Raw genomic sequence first — 15,351 nt, forward strand, 5'->3', positions numbered from 1 at the left:
CCACACAGTCAAAGGCTTTGGCATAGTCAAGAAAGCAGAAATAGATGTTTTTCTGGAACTCTCTTGCTTCTTCAGTGATCCAGCGGATGCTGGCAATTTGAGCAACCAGTTTAAATGGCCCTCTAAACATTTTTAGAGGAAGTCCTCTCCTTTGGATTCAGAAGGGCAGTTACTAGACCAGACTGAGACCTGGGGCACTATTTTGGTTCCAGCAAGTGTTAGCTGCGCATCCTTAAGCAAATCACTTCCTCGTTTGGAATTCGTATCTTCTCATCTAAGACACTAGTGAGATGAATTACACGCCCCAAAAGGCCTTTTCCTGCTGTGGTGTCCTATTGAGGGGTGTGTGTGTGTGTGTGTGTGTGTGTGTGTGTATGTGTGTGTGTGTTTGTGTGATCTTGAGTTCAAGGGAGAGATAATGGTTAGATTGAGGAGATATGATTCAAAGTTGACACTTCCCTCTAGAGATAGAACTCACTTTAAGTTTTATAATAGTGTCCCATGTGTAACTTTTCCCTTCATAAATCTTCATAAATCTTTTAGGGTTTTTACCCCTAAAAGGCCTGAAGCTATTTTTTAATTTCTTCAATTTGAGAATCAACTTATTATTGATGTTGGATGCTGAAAGAAAGATCTCTAATAGCTTCATCACAAAGCCATCCTTCTTTTATTCTGGCCAAGGAAATCTTGCCAAACGAGATTAAATTTTTAATAGCTCCCAATATAAAATTATATATAAACATTTATATATCTCAGCACACTAAAAGTATCTTAAGCTTAGCATTAATTAGTCTTGAGAAGAAAAGGGTAAACACAAGTGCTATTCATTTATTACCTTAACACCAGTTAGATCAATGAACAATCTCCATGTAAACAGCATTATTCATTAAACAAACAAGGTGATTTTAAAATGAAGGGTTTTTTTCTTTAAATTTTTAAAGAATGAAATGAAGGAGGAGCTTGAATGTGAATGTAAACATGGAGTCGTGGTTCTCTGATTGATTTGCATGCATGAGTATTCTCTTGGGCTGGCAGCTTGAGAGATGTGACCAAGATGAGGCTGGTTGCTGGTGTGAGCTACTATTGTTCTAGAAATGCCTTTAAGAACTTCTCTGTTTCAAGGTTTAATTGTTTAAATGGCTATAACTTCACTAATATATACTAACACGTAGAAGATTATCAGGGAAATTACTTTAATAGTGTGGTTAAGATTCCATATGTTAATTATTTCATCTGATAACAATGTAACACTTTTATTCACTGGAAACTCACAAATCACACTTATATTTACAAAGGTTGTTTCCATTAAGTTTAAATGAAGAGAGGTTAGTATAATATAAAAAGGAAAAAGGGGCTAAATTCTTTTGACAGATACAGTTGGTAACACTCTACTTTTAAAGACTCATTAGGAAAAGAGTCAGGATAGGAGTAATAAATAAAAATGCAGTTATTACACTTGTGAAAATGCAGATAACCCCAAATATTTACTGGCTTGGCTTTAGAATAAATCATATAGTTTTTTAAAATCAGAATTTATAAACAGTTTGGCTAGCCTAATGTTAAAGTGAGTTTACATTTTCTGAGGGTACAGTAATTGGGCTGAAAGTGAGTCTCCTGGGTGGTGATAGAGGAAAATGTTGATTGAAACACCATTGTTGGGTAAAACACCAACAATTAATTAAACACACACACACACACATAAGCAAACAACTAAATAACACTTTAACTACAGAAAAGTGTAAATTGTCCAAATGTGGGTCATTTGAGTCAATCCCAGATCAGTTCCCATTTGTATAGTCTCTGCTTCAAAATGAATCCAGAAGAAATGAGGACAAATATACACAATTACCACAGACATGTGATAATACAAACAGATTTAGGCAACTCTGGGGTGTGTTGTTTGGCAACATGTAGGGAAGATTGTCAAAACACTTCTATGATCACAGGGATACTGAAAGTCAGGGGAGGGGGATTACCGAGACTCTGAGGTCGAATCTTCCTGATTACAACCCAGGACAAGGATTCTTTTTTTCTCCTGATGTAGAGTTCAGAGATCTGCAAAGAGCTCAGGGCTCACTGGTTCATAGAATAAGGATGAAAAAGTCAGAGTGTTTCTCCATAATAAGCCACAGTGGATGGGGTCCAAACAAATTGCTCAGTGTCACTTATCCATTCTCATCACTTGTATAGCTGAAAATCACTTTCATAAACTATGACCTCAGTGGTCTCTCCCAACAGTCCTATAAGGTAGTCCTGTTTTATTGAACAAAACTGAGATGCAGAGGGAATAAACATCTAGATCACGTGATTTAGAACTTGAACCCAGGTCTTTGAATTTCAAGTAGAGCTCATCTTTGAAAAAGAGGATGTGTGCTAGAAAAACAGTCCAGGCCTTAGCAAAATGGCCACACAGATTATGTTCATTGCCAGTGGCAAACTCCACTCCTTTCTCCTTGATACTGAAGTTTCTGACATCATTTACTTTAAAGTGTCAGGAACTGGATATGTTCCTCATTTTAGGATTGCCTGTCTTCACACAAAAGAATGATGAGCTTTCAAGGATCAGAGGAAAAGAGATTTTTTGGTTCTTTTCTTTGAAATGACACCATTATAGATAACTAATGACCTGATTATGAGAAAAATTCTTTTCTGGCAACCAGAATCCAACAGAATGTTCTAATGAAATCATAAGATCTGAGAGGAATAGCTCATTGTGATGGCATGAACTGTCTCCCCATGAGGCAGTACACCCCACGCTGTAACTCATGCTTTTATCTCCATTGTTCTATATTCTGTTGGCTTTTGACTTTCCTGCACTGACTGGATACACAATGAGGTAAGATGAAGTATGAATATAGAAGACCAGCTGTGGCCTCTGCCTGACACCTAAATATCTGGATATAACTCGATGACTCCAATGACTTCTGCCAATTCATTTTGCTATTTAAATATTTTTACACACAGTAGGTAATCAGTAAATGTCAGCTCCTTAATCTTGCTGGTGTCATGCACAGTACGTTGAGCAGGTATCAGTAAATGTTAGCTGCTGTGGTTTGTGTCAAGCCGCACTGCATTTTATGACTGCAGAAGCATCCAGCTCCTTGACAGCAGCGACGTGTGAGAACAGTTGCCCTTTCCCCATGCAGCCTGTGCACTTGGTTATTGATAAACTGTGCTCCAAGTACTGGCTTTTGGGTTTTCAATTGTGAAATACCAGTGGGTCACTTCAGCCTGATACAATCCACCTCCTCCGTGGCTGGCAGGCGGCTGGTTTTGAGGTCGAGGTCAGCACTGGACTTACTCCCATGGTGGGAGGGCCGCCAGTCGAGCAGCAGCATCTTCTTGAAGTACTTCTTGGTGTTGCTCTTCACTGTCACGAAGCACACGGTGTTGATCATGCTGTTGCTCATGGCGATGCACTCCACAACATAAAAGGCTGTGAGGTAATGCTTTTCCTTCACGAACACAGTGGGGAAGAAGTCGCGCACGATTGTGAAGCCATAGAAGGGCGCCCAGCACAGAACATAGGCCGTGAGGATACACATGAGTACCAGTACCGTCTTCCGCCGGCAGCGCAGCCTCTTCCGGATCTGCTCAGTCTGGAAACCCGGGACCGCTTTGAACCAGAGCTCCTGGGAGATCCTGGCATAGCACAGGGTCATGGTGACCACGGGGCCCAGGAACTCGATGCCAAAGACAAAGAGGAAGTAGGATTTATAGTAGAGCTGCTGGTCCACTGGCCAGACCTGGCCGCAGAAGATCTTTTTCTTGTTTTTGACAATGAAGAGGACGGTTTCCTTTGTGAAGTAGGCTGATGGGATGGAGATGAGAATGGATACCATCCAGACCAAAGCGATCAGGAAGGAGGCTGTCTGATAATTCATTCGTGGTTTCAAGGGGTGAACGATAGCGAGATATCTGGTGGGTGAGGGAAGCATCAGTAGCAATGATGTATGCTGATATATGCTTGTAATCATTATTAGTTTTTAACCCAAACACCCACAGTAGCAGACAAAATGGCACAATGACTCCCCACGTACCTATTTTCCAGCGTCAACATACTTCATTTTATTTTAGCAACATCATTTGGTATTTGGAGGAGAGGAGAGGTTTAGGGGGAACAGCACAGGATTTGGGTCAAACAGAGAATAAATCCTGGCTTTTTACCTGATTGGCTTTGGGGGTCTAGAGTGAATCAGTCTCTCTGAGATTCCTTTCCTCAAATGCAACATGGGATAAAATGACACCTACCTTGCAGGGCTTCTGTGAATATTAAATGTTACAATGTTTGTGAAGTGCTTGGCATGTACTGCTGCTGCTAAGTCACTTCAGTCGTGTCCGACTCTATGCAACCCCATAGATGGCAGCCCACCAGGCTCCCCCATCCCTGGGATTCTCCAGGCAAGAACACTGGAGTGGGTTGCCATTTCCTTCTCCAATGCATGTACTAGATATTCAATAAATATATGAGGTCTATCATGATTATAAATCCTATTGATACCAACTGACTTTTAAGCTTGTCATTCTAAGAGTATAATTCTTTCAAAACTCTTCAATTCACAGATCTCCTGGTGTAGAGGCAAAAGAAGGTCTGTGGACTAGGACTTTCTCTCTGCTACCCTTAGGTTTCATTCTGCATTACAGAGCTGGAGGGTAGGGGTGGTTTAGGGTGGAATCTGAGCAATCTAGTGAGATGTAAATGACTTGCCAAAGCTCACTTGGTGCAGGGAATGGAAAGAAATGAGAGAAAGCTTTTACACCCACCTCTGTGGGCTGTCCAAGCTCAGATGAGAAGGTATGTAAAGTTGCCTTGACACCATCAAGCAGCATATAGCATAAAGCTTTTATCCTCTTTCCAATCAGCAACACTGCCTGGGAAAGAGGTTGGAGCCTTTAGTGGGAAATGAGCTCATTTGTGTAGGTTGAACATTTCCTTTCTAGAGAAACCTAATAACACCTATTTAGGTAATTTAGTGCCCTGGAATCATTCTTGTGCATTTTATGGGTCAAGAGGAAGAGGTGGCGGAGGAAGGTGGAGGAAGAAAAGAGGCATGAGGGGTTGGGAAGAAGCAATTCAGTCTTGGAGATGAATGTATACCTCACACCTGGAGCTTGAGTCAGGTTATGACCAATAGCAGGAAGACACCCATAGATTTCTATCTAGCCTTCCTTGGTGGCTCAGATGGTAAAGCGTCTGCCTACAATGCAGGAGACCTGGGTTCGATCCCTGGATAGGGAAGAGCCTCTGGAGAAGGAAATGGCAACCCACTCCAGTATTCTTGCCTGGAAAATCCCATGGATGGAGGAGCGTGGTAGGTTACAGTCCAGGGGTCACAGAGAGTCGGACATGACTGAGCGACTTCACTTTGACTTTCACTTTACACTTTTTGGTAACTAGACCCTTTGGTCACCTTTCCAAGCTTCTGACTTGACCAAGGCAGCCTTCTGGAATGCTATTTCTGTCTGTCCTTGGCAATAATCTGTCATGAGGTTGTTTTACTTGCTTTTGCCTTCCCCTTCCCCACTGGCAGCTCTGACCCATAGACTTCAATTAGGAGATCTCATGGCAGCCTTGTTCACTTCAGGTTGCAGCTTTCTGACCTGAGATAAAACTGGATCTCATCCCAACCACTGGCTGCACCCTAGCTATATAAAGTAATGAGCAGGCTTGCTAGAGTTCTTTACCCATCCATGGGTCCCAGTTTTTCCAAGTTAACTTGCATGAATTGCCTGGATAGCACAAGGCTCACAGGGCTGGAGATCAGGACAAGTGGGTTAGCTCATCCTTCACTGGGGCAGGGACATCTCACAATCACTGTCTCTCTGTAATGCTGAGTGTATCAGTTTCCTGTTGCTGCTATAACAAATTACTACAAACTCAGTGGCTTAACAAATTTATTATCTTATAGTTTTGAAGTCTGAAGTCTGGCATGTATCTTACCGGGCTAACATGAAGGTGTTGGTAGGCCTGTGTTACTTTCTGGAGGCTCTTAGGGAAAAATCTCATTTGTTTTTCCATTAGAGCTGCCTGCATTACTTGACTTATGGCCCCCTTATATGTTCAAAGCCATCAATGATCAGTCAAGTCATGCCCACAACACATCACCCTGATACTGACTTTTCTGCCTCCCTCTTGCACATTTAAGGATTGTTGTGATTACACTGAGCCCACCCAGATAATCCAGTATAATGACCTTATTTTATGATCAGCTAATTAGCAACCTTAATTCCTCTTAGGCATAACATGTTCTGGGGATTAAGATGTTGATATCTTGGGAGTCATTATTCTGCTTCCCATAGTGAGTCCAAAGTCCTTACATTATGCAGAACTAGTTCAGGACTTAATAACTCTCCCAATCTGATTCCAGCATGAGAAGTTTCTCAGTAACCAACGCTGGAGAGAATTTCTAAAGCCCTGCTTACTCTGCTGTCAACTCTTAAATTCTAATTCCTTTTCACTCAGTAACTTCTTCCTTATCCTATAGGATGCTCCAAAATTCAGAGCTTTATTTTATGATTTATTGTTATCAAATAAATCATAAAATAAAGCACACTCCCTAGGCATTATTCAGAAGCCGTGGATTTTAGCTCTGTACCTAAATCCTCAGATAAATCACTTATGCCCCTGGGACTTAGTTTCTTCATCTGTGAAAGAGAGATAAAAATAACTTTATGGACAACCTTTTTGAAAGGTTCCATTTGAGAAGGTAAATGTATATAAAGCATGCTAGAAGCTATAATACTTTGTTTAAACTCATCTTTTCCTATGACTCTTTCATTGGCAAGAGGGACATCTGTAAATTCTTTGTTGCCATCTATCTGCTTGCCTGTTTCTTGAGGTCAACACTCTCCTTCTGGGGTCTCTGTGACTTCAAATAGCATGTCTTCTAGGCCCTCTGCACATGAACATTGCTCTTCTCCTGCTGCCGGTGTCAGGGTTTGTTCTGAGTATGATGTAGTCCCCATGCCTACAGATACAAGCCAATTATTTAATATTAATGTCATCTCAACAAAAGTAAGAGTTTGGCCATCATCTATCCTTCTTATCATTTTGCCTTATTTTTCAGTTGGTTTGAAACTGAGTAAGAAAGAGGGATGCTATTTATTAGAGTCATGAATTTTAAGAGCTGAAATTCCATATGTGCTTTGATATCTACAAAAAGTTTAGCTGTGAGTTCCTCTGTTTTCACCAGATGTATCCCTCCTCCTGGTGGGAAAGTCTCCTGTCCTGCTAGTTTCTCTGTCAGTGGGAATAACTGTGCCCCCAACCCACAACTAATGGGTTTCACTTCCCTGCCAGTTGGCAAAATCATTCAAACAAGCCAATCACATCCTCCCATGGGAGCTAAGGTCACCTCAGTCTCTTGCCACTGTAAAGCCTGCTGTCCACAGCCCCTGCTGGTTCATTCTGCTCCTGAGTGCAACTCCCACACGGCACACATGGTCCTGCCTGGTGTGCAGTGTTCTCCTCCCTTGGGCTGGGAGTATAGGAGACCAACCAACTGCTGTCAGCCTCTCTGTTCTAGCTTCAAGTGTTGTGTGTTCAGTCATCTACTGCTATTGAAGCTATAGAGTCCTGTCTTGATCCACGGAGTATAGCAGGTGGTCAGAACAGCACACTCAGATTACCGCAACTTCCTCAGGAAGTGTTCCCAGACTGCATCACCGGCATAACCATTGTGTCTTCCTCTGAGTTACTCTTAACTTATCAAGAGATTATTCAAGTTTTTGTGTGCAAGCAAAGCTCCCAGAGGTCAAAGACTGTGTCTTCTACTCCTTTGTTTCCACACACATAGGCTGGGCATACAGTAGGACTCAGCAACCTGTAGATCTACCAGGTTGAAGCAGATGCTGTTGATACCTCCCTATATCCCTTTGCTTTTATCACTTCAGTGCATACCTGTCCACTCCCACCAGCTAACACCTGCATTACTTTGTTGGAAGGTCTTCTCTGGCTTCCAGAGTACTCTTGGTAACCTGCAAAGAATTTCCAGAGGCCCTCACAAATGACTGATGAGATTTGGTATATAAATAGCTCAGCTCCCTCACCCACCTCCCACTCCTGGGATAACTCTGAGGTGTGATCTACACCAGCTCCAAGAGTTCTGTGGCAAGAATAAAAATCAGTTTCCCACAGTGAAAATTTGTTCAGTGACACAGCTTTTAATGACTGCCTTCCCTTGCTGCATTTCCCATCTCCCTGAAGGTGCTTCCTGGGTGCTACCTGCACATGAATCCTTGTCTCAGGGTCTATTTTGGGAGTAAACCAAACTAAGGCACAGGTTTGAGGCTCTTTGCTAAGCACAAAGGAAACATAAAGATAGAAGACGTGGTTATTGTGCTTCAAATACAGTGTCCTTTGGAAAAGACTATCTGTGTCCCCATACATGAGACTGAAAGACAGATTGGCATCAGACTACAAAGACTACGAGGTGCTAGACTCAGGACTCGGCATGTGTTCTACAGGCATTGAAACTTTTGGAGGTTTTGTAAGGAATGAAATATATTAGAAAGACCCTTCAGTGGTGATATTCTGATGCTTATGAATGAGTATGGATTTCAGGGGGCAGTCAGGATCTCTTGTAGGGGTGAAGAGACAAGTTAGAGGAGCATAGTGATGGTCCAGCCATGACTTGCCAAGAGATGAGGCTGGAGGGACTATTGCCAGGACCTGGTGTAGGGCTGCATCTGGCAAAGGGCGTGTGTGGCTGGGGATAGAATAGGGAGAAAAGCAAAGGATGATGGCAGTATTACCTGCTTGTGTGACTGGGAGATGGTGGAACTGCTGACAGAGCTGGAAGCTGACTGAGGCAGAGCTAGTTTGGGGTGGAAAAGGAACCACTCCTGTATTGTAACAGGATGTTTACTTCCTGAGAATCTCCAATGTTAAAAAAGAGAGAGAGAGAAGCCTCACAACTACATTATAAAGACAAGGATTTCAGTGGAACAAAGGGGATGAGGACAGTGGTAACTCCCACTTGAGCAGACAACAGAGTCACTCAGGGAATTGGGTAAAATGCAGATACTTAGGCTCTAGCCAGGGGATTCCCATTCAGTAGGGCCCCAAGAATCAGACTTTGTATCATTGTATCAAACATATTTCCCCTGGGGTATTTTGTGTAGTTGGTTGATAGGTAAGTTTCATAAACACAGTGGGTTCAGGGCTTGAGAGCCTCACAAAATTGTTTTTTTTCCTACAGGAATTAAGTTATAAAAAGGAAGATGCCTCTTATATCTGCATGTGTATTATATTATCATAAATGAAAAAAATCAATGGGTTGATTAAAAAGGACAATGGACCTAAATAGCACTGAGAACTGGAAAAAACAAGTTGAAAGGTGATAAAAAGGAAAAAGATGATTAAAAATACATCATCAAAATGAGTTTCAGCATAACTCACAATGATGAACCAAGATGTGACACAAACTGGCTTCTTAAAAAGAGCCACTGGTGGTTCAATGTTTGCCTACTACTGTTTACATAAATAAAACGTGTCAAATTTGTCTGAAGCTGTAATTAGAAATTTACAGCAGATCAAGGACTTCCAGAACATATCATGCAAATATATGCAAATAAGCAGAGGGTTGTATGCAAAAAAGAAAGGCAAGAATGTCCTTCTCTCTTTTTTACAAGCAAACCATGCAATAATCCCATTGTAAAATCAGCTTTGCATCAAAGTTACCAGAAACCAGAGTACATATTGTATTATTCCATTTTTGTGAAGCTAAAAAACAGGTAAAATGAAACTATGATACTAAAAATCAGATTGATGATTGCCTGGGGTGGGAGGATTGACTGGTCAGGGGCACAAGGAAGCTTTCTAGGGGATGAAAATGTTCTATATCTTGATTTGGGTTGTGGTTACAAGAAAAACTTTGCACATGCTGCCTTGACTAGAAGCTGCCTTGCCTATAATATAGCTAAGTAGTAACTTGCTTAAACCTGCTGCTTTTGCTTGTGTGTTGGAGAGGCTCATGGTTATATGACATACCTGTATCTGAAGCAGATGTGGTATATGGTGGCATGGCCGAGAGCTAGGGGTTTAGGAGACTCACTCTTGCCTACATTTGGAAGAATATGAGCCACAACTGAAGAAGCCAACCCTCCTTTTGCCTCCATAGATCGGCAAACATTTGAATCTGGAGTAAAGCCAGCTGTTAGACCTGGGGCACCATGTTTCCCGTGCCTGACATCCTCACCTGTCAATAGCAATGGCCAGCAGGGCATTGGTGGAGACGTAGAGTGAGACGGTGCGCAGGTAGTTGATAGAGGCACAGAGCACATGGCCATGCTCCCAGGAGAGCTGGTGCACCACATAGTAGTCCATCTCAAAGGGGCAGCAGACGATGGCTACCAGGAAGTCGGAGATGGCCAGGTTAGCAATGAGCAGGTTGGTGAGGCTGCGCAGCTTTTTATAGCGGGTGAGGGCAGTGATAAAGACAAAGTTGCCAATACCACAAGTCAGCATGATACCCACAAGTGCCATCCCGATAATGATCTTGGCTGCAAAGAAGGTCTGAGTCTTGGTCATATCCTCATCCTCATCCAGAGGGAGGTCATAATCACCATAACTGAAGTTGAAGGGGAGGGAGGAGGCATGTTCTTGGGGTATACTGAAGTTGGTTGGAAAACTAGCATTTCCATTCTGGGCTGCCATGGTGAAGCTTGCCAGTGAGCGGTGAGTGGGAGACTCCAGGGTCTGCAGACTCTGGGCTAGGGTCCAGATCTTCTCCTCTCATGAGGTCAGAGACCCTAGCACCCTGCCCACATCCTTGGGGAGTCAACATGCCATCCTCGATCCTGGAAGGAGACACAGCCAGTTGATAAGATACAGGTGAACACCTGGTAGCATCTTCTCAGAGTCCCCCGGGGTGTAGGCAAACCAGATCCAGTGTCTACCCTCAGGCAGAACTGCGCCTGGTACAGTGAGGAGGACATATGATATCTGGAAATTGGGAAACCCCTACTGACTGGCTGTCAGGAGGGATTTGGGCATGGGTTGGTTTGGACTCCCCAGAGACACCCAAGAAGAGTGTATATCTTTGCTCTTTGCCCAGTGGCCAAGACCAGTTTGACTGCCCAGTCACCCTCCCCTGTCCCCCAGGAAGCCCCCATGGGGGTCTTTCAGAAGTTTTCCCCAGCTGCTCAGGCAGCTGACTCAGGACTCTATGGGAGTCACAATGTTGTGCCAGCTGTGGCCAGGGACAATGAAGCCAGAGGATGTGGATACAGGAGGGTCTTTTCTCCAAAGCAGGGACTGCTTCCTCTCTAGATCAGTTCACAGACTTGAAAATCACCAGTTTCACATGAACAGGCTGAGTCATCTTGGGCCAGTGATTTATGCTCTCTGAATTCCAGTTTTCCTATAAACCAAAATCCTGATGCCTAGCCCAGGGCCTGGCACAGAGGAGGGGCTGTTGAAGGAATGAATGAAGATCCCAACCAAGATTCTGCAGGTGGAGAAGCCTGTGGGGGGGAGGGAATTCTCCTGCTGCTTCCTGAGGCCATTTTAGAAAAAACTCCTGTCTGCTTCCCTTCCCTGCCTCCACTCTTGATCTGCCCCTCACCAGGCCCCCAGTTCCCCTTTCAGCCTTGACTGGGAGGCACCACATCTCCTTAATGAATCTGTGTCCTCTGAAAGTGGTGGCTGCTCTAAGATATTGCTTAACTGAAAACAGCCGCCTAAGGGGTGGGGGTGTGGGGGTAGGGGGAGTGTCAGTGAGGATCCAGGAGGGCCTGAGGGCTGACATATCCCTTATGGCCTAAGTGCTCTACATTCTTGGTGCCTCTAGATGCCCATGGGGGAGGAACTAGTCTATGAAGTACTGAGCCCTCAGAAGATAGGGTACCGTTGGGTTCGAGGTGTCCGAGGCACTGGGAAAAGAATCCAGACCCAGCACCCGCAGAATACCACCCCTCACCTACCCCTCACCTACCCCCCACCCCGCGCTCATTCACCTTCCCCCACCTCCTAGCACACTGGGTAGGACTCCCAAGAGTCGGAGCCACGGGATGCTGGACGCAAGAAGCGGAACAAACGGGACAGTAGGTTTGGTTTGGTCCAGCCCTGTGAGAAGACGGGGATAAAGAAGGACAGAAACTGCTCTCCCCATCCCCACCCCCCACCCCCAGCACGGACAGCAGACGCAGGATGGCCAGTACACTCCAACCTGCGGCGCGGCAGCCTGCTGTGTACCCGGGGAGGTTCAAGACCGCAGCTAGAGATAACTTCGTTTTGGATCTTCTGTCTCACGCAGTCCCCCGCAGACATTACTAAGCCGGAGATCGAGAAGCTGGACTCGCGCTCTCTCGGATTCTACTTTCGGCTGCTCTTTGGTTCCGGTCCCGGGACCCGCGAGGAAACGGAGGGCTCCCAGGGTGGAGCCGGTCCAATCCCCATTACCTCGGGATGCTTTCCCTGCCTTTGACCAACCCGCTCCGGGAGCCTGGTCCTTCCTCTCCCTTACTAACCACTGGCACGGCCGCGCAGTCGCCTGAGGCGCTACCCTGGCAGGGGCGGGAATCAAGTCAGAAATTCAGGCTCGAGAAGCAAAGCATGTGAGGCCTCCAGGCGGGAAGAAAACTGGGAGTGGAGAGAGGAGCTGCAGAGCGGGGGTTTTCCCAGAGACACTTCCCCTTTCCTGCTCACCTTCCCGAAGGCGCTCCCCTGCCCACGCCTTCCTCGAGTTTGGTGCTCGCCCCGGCCCGGCTACCCAGTGGCGCCCCCCGTCCGCGGCCGCACTGCCTAGTCCCAGCCTACGGCCCCCTGCCTGGTCATCTCCCGGCACCCACTCTACTGCGAGCCAGCCAGGGCGCATTCGGAAGGCGGCAGCAGGCAAAGCTGCCCGAAAACTCCCTGAGGAAGAAGCGGGCGTCTGAGCCCTCAGCCCGAGCGACGCCCCCCACCCCGGCACCGGAGCCCGGGACTGCGCCCAGCTCTGCACTTACCGGCTTCCGCGCTCTGCCCACCAGCGGTCTCGGGAACCCGGACTTGCGCTTCGAAGGAGGTGTCCCTATTCCTTCTCACCCAGCGCCCTTCCCAGGCGCGTCGTGGTCCCCGGGTTCCACCTAGTTCGCGTTCCGCCCGCGCAGCTCTTCCCGGCTTCTGCGGCCCGGCTGGGTGCGCCAGCCCGGCTCTGGGCTCCGCCCCAGGGTCCCCGCCTGTCTCAGCGCGGAGGCGGAGGGTGGCCTCTCGCCTCGCGCACCTGGTGCTCCCAGGATTCCGGACGCACGAAGTTCTACCCGCCTTGGCGGGGCCGGTCCCTCTAGAGGGTTTCTGAGCACTCGTACCCCAGTGTGAATGGGACCTCAGTAGCCGTTTAGATATGACGCAATTCTGAGGAACCCGCCAGGCCCTCTGTACCCCTGTGCGGCGCCCCACAGGGATCCTGTCTTCCTGGAGCCCAGTGACAGCGTTCGCTCCTGCTGCATACACTTTGATTACTTCTGGAGGAGCCTAGGGTGCATTCTGTCGTTCGTTCTGGAAGCTGTGTGCTGGGGACACTCTGTCGAGTGCAGAATGGGGCTTTGGGGTTGTGGGGGAGGAGATTCCTCTGGAGGAAGCTGGAGACTCTGGGAGGCTTGCCCTGCTCAAAGCACCGACCTGAAGAACTCACTAAAAACTGCGATGCCCACAACTGCCAGACACCTTGGTCATTCAAAACCATCCCAGTTGGGGTCCTCCTGTCTTTAAGGAGTCTCTTGAGTTCCTCACTTTGTTTACAACAGGTTCTGATTTTAGGCAACTCCTATGGTTTCTCTGGTCTTTGGTTTCCTTACACATTGAAGGAAGGGATTAAACTCTCAGGACCTGCAACTGATGGCTGGTAGCTGCAAAGCAGAGGTAAGCTCTGGCTTTACGGAATTGGAACTGGAAGCTGTGGCAGGAGACTGAAGGACTGAAGGTATTTCCTGCTGTTAAATCCTAGCCAGTGATTAACGACAGTTTGGAATATGGACAGATCAGGTCTTCCCATCTTTTCACGGAGTCTAGGATTTCAGAACTGTATAAATAGTCTCTTGGGTTAGTTAAAACAAAACAAAAGCCCTGTGTTGTCCAAAGAGGACATATTTCATAATGGATATAGTCCAACGGGATGCCAATTTCAAATTCCTGAATGGATGATTAAGAAAACTTTTGGGTTGTGACATTATGTGATTCTGCCTCTCACCTTATGTAGAACTAACTCCACCCTCCTTCTTTTCTTTAATATTTTTTACTTTATTTTTTCAGATTTATTAGATAGAGCTGATATGTAACATTGTGTAAGTTTAAGGTATACAATGTGATGGTTTGATACATGTATATGTTGTGAAATGATTACCAAAATAAAGTTAATTAACACATCCATCACCTCACATAAATTTTTTTTTTGATGGTGAGACAGTGTAAAGTGGTCAACTTTCAACTCATCACCTTTTGAGTATATAATACACTATTGTTAACTATAATCACCATGCTGTAATTAGATATTCAGAACTTATATTGATATTATAACTGCAAGTTCGTACCCTTCAACCAGCATCTCCCCATTACCTCTCCAGCCCCTGGCAACCACCATTCTACAGTATTCCATCATATGTATATCTCATCTGTTCATACATTCATGGACACTTAGGTTGTTCCATGTCTGGGCTATTGTGAATAACACTGCAAAGAACATGGGGGTGCAGCTATCTCTTCAAGGTAGTGGTTTTATATTCTTCTGATATATACCCAAAAGGGGGATTGCTGGATCATATGGTAGTTCTATTTTTAATTTTTTGAGGAACTTTCACAACTTTTTCATAGTGGCTGCACCAATTTACATTCCAACCAACACTGCACAGGGTTCTCTTTTCTCTATAACCTTGCCAAAACTTGCTATCTTTTGTCTTTTTGATAATAGCCATTCTAACAGGGATGAGGTAATATCTTATTGTGGTTTTGATTTTCATTTCCCTGATGATTAGTGATATTGAAGCATCTTTTCATGTACTTGTTGTCCATTTATATGTCTTCTTTAAAAAAAAAAAGCCTAATCAGACCTCTGACCATTTAAAAATCAGATTATTATTATTGCTATTGAGTTGTATGAATTCCTTATACATTTTGGATATTAACCCCTTATTTGGAAGATTGTTTGCAAATATTTTCTCCTATCCCATTATGATGCCTCTTCATTCTGTTGATTGTTTCTGTTGATATGAAGAAGCTTTTTAGTTTGATATAATCCCACTTGTTTATTTTTGTTTTTCTTGAGCATGCTTTTAGGGTTATATTTTAAAAATGGTCACCAAGACCAATGTCATGGAGAATTTTCCCTGTTTTCCTCTAGGAGTTTTACAAATTCAAGCCTTACATTCAAATCT

The 15,351-nt window shown here is 44.9% G+C and overlaps 1 protein-coding gene across 1 annotated transcript; it reads right to left on the reverse strand.

Annotated features, from left to right (window-relative positions):
* On the reverse strand, window positions 809–13,503 carry PROKR2 (prokineticin receptor 2). The gene is made up of 3 exons (XM_018057366.1): window positions 12,949–13,503; window positions 10,200–10,800; window positions 809–3,918 (listed from the first exon to the last, which is right to left on the reverse strand). Exons 2-3 carry the CDS (start codon window positions 10,655–10,657, stop codon window positions 3,222–3,224), a joined length of 1,155 nt encoding a protein of 384 aa, XP_017912855.1. The 5' UTR covers window positions 10,658–10,800; window positions 12,949–13,503; the 3' UTR covers window positions 809–3,221.

This window comes from Capra hircus, chromosome 13 (assembly GCF_001704415.2).
Source record: "Capra hircus breed San Clemente chromosome 13, ASM170441v1, whole genome shotgun sequence".
Classification (NCBI taxonomy): domain Eukaryota; kingdom Metazoa; phylum Chordata; class Mammalia; order Artiodactyla; family Bovidae; genus Capra; species Capra hircus.

Excerpts from the sequence above, each read along its gene's own strand:
- PROKR2 (XM_018057366.1), bottom strand. The coding sequence starts at position 10,657 with ATGGCAGCCCAGAATGGAAATGCTAGTTTTCCAACCAACTTCAGTATA. Across the intron at positions 3,919-10,199 it reads CTGGCCATTGCTATTGACAG|ATATCTCGCTATCGTTCACC; the intron begins GTGAGGATGTCA and ends CTCACCCACCAG.